Source organism: Arachis stenosperma, chromosome 5, assembly GCF_014773155.1.
Source record: "Arachis stenosperma cultivar V10309 chromosome 5, arast.V10309.gnm1.PFL2, whole genome shotgun sequence".
Classification (NCBI taxonomy): Eukaryota; Viridiplantae; Streptophyta; class Magnoliopsida; order Fabales; family Fabaceae; genus Arachis; species Arachis stenosperma.
Genome location: NC_080381.1, coordinates 122412208 through 122419189, shown reverse-complemented (window position 1 = coordinate 122419189; position 6982 = coordinate 122412208). Strand labels below are relative to the sequence as shown.

Below are 6982 nucleotides of genomic sequence, written 5' to 3'. Positions count from 1 at the left end.
AGAACTTGCCTTCAAAATCTCACCAAATTTTATTTGGTTGGAGGGACTACATACCAATATACCATCATACTTCACCACATTAATCTTCTTTACTATTATTATATAGGTTTAATTGTTTCGGGGAGGAATCAAGTGAGAGAACATAAGATGAGAAGACACTACATCCAACTCAAAATCTTAAGGTGTCAAGTTAATGGATCTCTCATCTTATAAACTCCTCACTCTTCCATACTTTCTTTGATGTGGGACTAACTTTAATACTCTTCACACTTGCAACACTAACAATTAGATCATTTTTAGTGTGAAAAATATTAAAGTTAACTGAATATTTCTTCACAAATTGAAGGTATTCATAATTAAAAATCTAATAAAATTTTTGACCGTATTTAATGAGAAACATATTCTGATAATTTTAATTTTTTATATGAAAATGATCTAATTATAAAATTAAAAATAATGTCAGAATCTAATTGAAAAAAAAAAGAATATAAAGACCTAATTAAAAATTTAATAAAATTATAATTAAATTTTATTATTGTTGTTGTTAAATTTAATTTAGATATAAGAGCTACCTTTTATTTATCAAAGGTACATGTATAAGAGATAGTGATTTCAAATTTTCAACATTATAGAGATTTTTAACAGATTTATATGTATAAACAAGCATCGATGTAGAGATAAACTACTTAGGATAATTAATTTGGATTCGTCTACCACTCAATTCACTAATTTATTTAAAGTATTAATGTTTCAATTTTATTTTATGCATGTAATAACAACTCATTATATTTATTAACAATAAATTTTTAAATAAAATTTTAATTTGTAACAAATTAGTCTTTAACCTATTAAATTGTGAAATACTATAAAAAAAGGAACAAACTATCTAAGTAGATTCTAAATTCAAATGATACCCTAACTCTTATATTAGTTTGTACCAAGGTTTTGAAAACCGGATCGGACCGGCCGATTCGACCAGTTTAATCGTGAACCGGCGATATAAACGGTCCGATCCTCTTCTAATAACCGCCAGATAAAAAACCGTTTAAACCAACGAACCGGCAAAAAATCAGCCGGTTGAACCGGATCGGTGACCGGCCGGTTCGAATAAAACGACACTGTTTTATTTATTTGTTTAAGAAATAAAAAAAGAAAAGCCAAAACCATGCGTGAACCAATACAGCCCCCTCTTCCCCAAATTATTCGTGCACTCCCTGGAGACCTCTGAAGCAAAGCAAAACCCTAGACCTTCATTGTCGCCGTCGTGCCCGAGGTTCTCAGCACTGCCGCTGTCCCCAGGTCAATGAATTTACGTGTTATAAGCAAGGTTTTGAAAATCGGACCGAACATACCGGTTCAACCGATTTAACCGCAAACCGACAATGCAAACGGTCCAGTCCTCTCCTAAAAACCGCAGTAAAAAGAACCGTTGAAAAACCGATAAACCAGCCGAAAACCGGCCGGTTGGGTCGGACCGGTGACCGGCCGATTCTGCTAAACGACGCCGTTTTTATTGTTTTAAAAAAAATAAAATAAAAAAAGGCACCCGACCGGCTCGTGGAGCACCCAACCCCCCCCCCCTTCTTCCCCCGATCCCGTTCATCTCACTCTCTCAGTCTCACAGTGAGTGAATCAGTGAACCCTAGCCCAGTAGAAGTCTGAACCCTAGCCGCCCAGTCGCCCTCCATGGTCGCCGCGGTCGCGGGTTGTCAGCGCCACCGCCGTCGCCTGGTCCTGCCGCCCCAGTAGCCCTCCATCGTCGCCTGGTTCCCTGCCCAGTAGCCCTCCATCTCCATCGTCTTCATCTTCTCAACACCAGTAGCCTTCTCAACGTCTTCATCGTCGCGTGGTCCTCAACACTAGTAGCCCTCCATCGACCCCAGGTGAGTGACTCGTCCTCTGCTCATCTTCTTTGTTCTTCGCCTCTGCTCATCTTCTTTAGTATAAGAAACATGAAGAAACATGAACTTCATCCTCTGTGAACTTAGATTTCTGTTCTTTTTTCTGTGAACTTCCTCTGTGAACTTTGATTTCTGTTCAATTTCTGTGAACTTCCTCTGTGAACTTCCTCTGCTCATCTTCCTCTGTTTGTTGGTTAGTATAAGAAATAAATAATCTGAAAATTAAATTAATTCTGGTCTTCTATTTTATTGTATTCCAATTGCAATTTCTGTTTGTTGGTTAGTAAGTTTTTTTATTGTATTCGAAATTCACCCTCTGATACAGAAACATGAAGACTATGAAGAGGGCTACTGGTGTTTTAGTGTTTTGTACTTTTGCTGTTTTGTAATTGTTGACTGGCTGAAATGCTGTAGCAAATTGTTGATGAAACTGCAGTGATTGGTAACAATGTGTCAATTTTGCATAGTGTGACTTTGGGTGGAACTGGTAAAGCTTCTGGTGATAGGCATCCAAAGATTGGTGATGGGGTTTTGATTGTGTTAGTCTATCAGAAATATATATATGCAGAACAACAAAGCTGTATCTATAATATGCAGGGATTTTGTTGTTGTAAGGTTTCAGAACCACCTTTTCTCTAGCTACCTTCAATGCTGATTTACTGATTTACTGATTTACTGATTACTGATTTACTGATTTGAGGATAGTGGAAAGTTGAGTCTGTGTTACTCTTTCTGGGATTTGAGGGTGAATTTGTGATTTGTGATTTCTTGGGTCTTTTGTAATGCTGTTGATTTGAGTTTGGAATTTGTGATTACTGATTAGTGACTTGTTAAGCTGCTATTGTTAACTTGTTATGCACTTATACTGCTGTTTTGTTATGGAATTATGGTACTGAGTGTTTTGAATTTTGAATTTGTGATAAGTGATTTGTGATTTGTGATTTGTGATTTTGTTATGCTGCTGTTTTGAATTAATTTAGGGGTGATTATTTGTTATGCTATTGTTTTGAATTAATTTAGGAGTGATTAACGATTATTTCTAGTTGTATTGTTGCTGTTTGCACCATTGCTCTTTTCACTATTTAACTTTGTATTTTGATAAGATCATATGGATTTGGTTGAGATTTCATATGTTTTAAATTTGGAAGATATTTAAGATTTATATTAGACTATAATTATATTTTATGATGTTTATATATAATTTATTTATTATTTTATTCTGAAATGGTTTTTTCGGTTGAACCGGTTGGACCAATGAACCAATGAACCAGTAGTTAGAGCGGTTTGATGACCGGTCCGGTTTTCCGAACCTTGGTTATAAGATAGTGCAATAGCTTTTTTTTATTTTTTTTCTTTTTAGATTATAAAAAATAAATCCAATTTTACTATTTGATTTTTAAATATAATTATAAATTTTTAAATATAATTATAAATTTTTAAATATAATTATAAAATAATTTTAGAACCAAAATTATTTATTAGTTGAATGTGAAATTTTATTAAAATTTCATGTTAAATTATTATTTTTAGATATTTAGAAATTTATAGTAATTATTTATTTAAATCAGTTTAATCATGATTCAATTCCGGTTGAATCGTTAAATCAGTTATTCTATTGGTTTATTGATGGGTTCGGTTCTCAGATTTTGACACAGAAACTAAACCACCTGCGTTTTAAGGTAAAACGCTCTTCTTCATTCTTCAAGTATACACTAGCACTATCTTCGCTGTTGGCTCCTCAAAACAGTGAGTTCGTGCTTCCTCCAAGATAAGGTGAGCTTCAAAATCTCCTTTTTCGGTTTTTCTTTTTTTTTCTTAATGATTGGAAAATAGGTTCCTTTTGTAGTTGAATTTGAGTTGTTTTCTTCGGTGCTATTTGTGCTGTTCACATGACTTTTTTGGTGTATTGTTAAGCACCTAACCCAGCTAAATGTGTTGTTTTATTTATATATTCTGTCAATTTTATTGAAGGTTTTTGCATTTCCTTGCTATTAGGAAGCTCATAAAGGATTCACGTTTATGTGCTTATTGATTGGCGTTAATAAACTTAGGAACTGGGAAAGACAAGATTTTGTTGTTGTTGGGTTGCATGCTCAAAACCTGGTTGTGTTTTGGTTTGATTTTCTTTTTGTTTGGATGACAAGGTGAAAAAGTATGGAAGGGTTATTGAATTCTATGTTTCACCAAAGTTGTTTGAAACCCTTTGGTTTCACTCCAAGGCTTGGTTGTGGTTGCACTTTCCCTGTGATCACAAGAACCGGGTATTTGAATAGGAAACTTAAGCCGTTTATGTTGAGAAGTGATTGCACTAGATTAGGTAGAGACACCGGTACTGGCTCCAGGGAAGCTAGCATTGCTGCAGTGAAGGATAATGATGATAGAGGAGAGGAATCTGATGTGGATTGGGAATCGGAGTTCATCGGGGAACTTGATCCGTTTGGTTACCGGGCTCCCAAGAAGAGGGTGAAAGAGCAGAAGTCTAAGCTGCTTGAAGACACTGATGGAATGGATTGGTGTGTGAGGGCAAGGAAGATGGCAGTTAGGTCGATTGAAGCAAGGGGCATGGCTCAAATGATGGAGGATTTGGTTGCCTCCAAGAAGAAAAAGAAAAAGGCTAAGAAGAAAGTTGAAACCAAGAAGAAGATTGTTGAGAAATTTGAGCATATAGATGATCTTGATGTTGATTATACCTCCGAGGAAGACTTCATGCTGCTGGAGAATCCAGAAACAATCGATGATGTTGGTGTTTTGGAAAGGAAGGTGCGTTCGCTGGCCGATGGAATGTTTTTAGAGAGAAAGGAGAAAAGCATGGAAGAGTTTGTAAATAAGCTATCCCAATTCTCTGGGCCTTCTGATCATCGGAAAGAAATCAATTTGAATAAAGCAATTGTAGAAGCACAGACTGCAGAGGATGTATTGGATGTTACTGCTGAGACAATTGTTGCAGTTGCAAAAGGTCTAAGCCCCTCGCCTCTTTCCCCTTTGAACATTGCTACTGCCCTTCATCGCATTGCTAAGAATATGGAGAAAGTTTCTATGATCACAACTCGAAGGCTGGCTTTCGCCCGACAAAAAGAGATGTCTATGCTTGTGGGGATTGCAATGACAGCCTTACCTGAATGCTCGGCACAAGGAATCTCTAATATATCTTGGGCATTATCCAAAATTGGAGGCGAACTGCTATATTTTTCAGAGATGGATAGGATTGCGGAGGTCGCAATGACCAAGGTTGGGGAATTCAACTCTCAAAATGTTGCTAATATCGCAGGTGCTTTTGCCTCAATGCAACACTCTGCTCCTGAACTTTTTTCAGAGTTGTCGAAGAGGGCTTCTGACATAATTCACACCTTCCAAGAGCAAGAACTAGCACAGCTTTTGTGGGCTTTTGCGTCTCTATATGAGCCTGCTGACATTGTATTTGATTCTTTAGACAGTGTCTTTGCTGATCATTGCCAACTGAAAGCTCGCAATGGTGAAAACACACCAAATAATTATGGTCAAATCAGTGTCAATAGAAGTGGTGCCTCAAATGGATCTCTTGATTTTCCTACACTCACTTTAAGTAGGGATCAGCTTGGAACTATAGCTTGGTCCTATGCTGTCTTCGGACAATTGGATAGGAGTTTCTTCTCGCATATCTGGAAAACCCTAAGCCACTATGAGGAGCAAAGGATTTCAGAGCTATATAGAGAGGATATCATGTTCGCTTCTCAAGTTCATCTTGTAAACCAGTGCTTGAAGCTTGAATTCCCCCATCTTCAGTTATCATTATGCCATGAGCTTGACGAAAAAGTTGCTCGTGCCTGTAGAACTAAAAGGTTTAATCAGAAGATAACATCATTGTTTCAGAAAGATGTTGGGCGTCTTCTTGTTAATACTGGCCTTAATTGGGTCAAAGAATATGTTGTGGATGGGTACACATTGGATGCTGTGATAATTGATAAGAAACTAGCTTTGGAGATTGACGGTCCAACTCATTTCTCTAGAAATATTGGTATGTATAATTTTTTGTTTCATAAATTAAATTTGTAATCTCTTATTCTTATACTATGCTAAGTGTTTTCAGAATAGAAAAACAATAACACAAGGAAAACACTAATTTATTTGGAGAAGGGACAAAAGTTGTGACTCTACTCTCAATCTCAATTTCTTAGTGTCTCTGTATTTTTGTATTTTCCATTCTAAACTCGGCCGCATTCTCTTAGATATATTTTAACTATTTTCTTTTTTCCTATTTACTTGATATAGGTGTGCCTTTGGGACATACCATGCTAAAACGTCGATACATTACTGCTGCTGGGTGGAAAGTTGTATCATTATGCTATCAAGAGGTGAGCTCTCTTATACATGTTACTCAATCAGAATATGTACAGGCTTTGTAATTTGATAAGAATAAGAATCATGAATTTGTGTGTAGAGAATTTGGTAACATATATGTTGTTCATTGTAGTGGGAGGAACTTGAAGGATCATCCCAACAATTGGAGTACCTTAGAAGCATTCTCAAAGATCACTTAAACGAAGGAAATGCCAACACTACATTGACCGAGGTAAAGTGAATAATTGATCATCAAATGTTCTTCACTTCTTTTTGAAGCATTAGGAAGATATACAAAACTTAGACTGATCATGTTTCCTGTTGAGAAATTAGTATAGGGGATGTATATTTGCCAGAAATATTAAATCTCAAAAGCATATAAATGCCATAATTCTTTTTCCCCATTGTTAATTTACATTTAAGATTTATTTTTCTATTCAATAAAAGAGAATTGGGAAGAAATAGTACTAAGGATAGATGCTCCAATAACATGTTTGAGGGACTAATAAAAGTAAATGTATGGTGAATCTCAAAGAATGCTAAGCGTAGACACTTTGGTTACTCGTATGTTATCTACTATTGAATAGAGTGTGGATCTAATTCAAGCGGGGTCAACATCTCATCCAATGGTGGATATAGTGTCGAAATCAAGAGACTATTCAACACCCTATCTTACACACGTATGATCATGTATGGAGTGACATTATCAAAACAAAAATGCCATTTGTACACCAAAATCAGCCACTAAAATCAGTCACCAATGT

At 36.0% G+C, this 6982-nt stretch overlaps 1 protein-coding gene across 3 annotated transcripts; it reads left to right on the top strand.

Moving 5' to 3' along the window:
• The first annotated feature begins 3553 nt into the window (after positions 1-3553).
• Positions 3554-6618, top strand: LOC130982374 (RAP domain-containing protein, chloroplastic-like). 3 transcript variants are annotated; one of them, XM_057906356.1, is made up of 4 exons: positions 3554-3674; positions 3897-5895; positions 6150-6232; positions 6352-6618. In XM_057906356.1, exons 2-4 carry the CDS (start codon positions 4056-4058, stop codon positions 6457-6459), a joined length of 2031 nt encoding a protein of 676 aa, XP_057762339.1. In that variant the 5' UTR covers positions 3554-3674; positions 3897-4055; the 3' UTR covers positions 6460-6618. The 3 variants fall into 3 exon arrangements, with proteins under 3 accessions (XP_057762339.1, XP_057762340.1, XP_057762338.1); XM_057906357.1 differs by having other exon boundaries at positions 3569-3674; positions 4046-5895; XM_057906355.1 differs by having other exon boundaries at positions 3572-3674; positions 3873-5895.
• Positions 6619-6982: the final 364 nt, after the last annotated feature.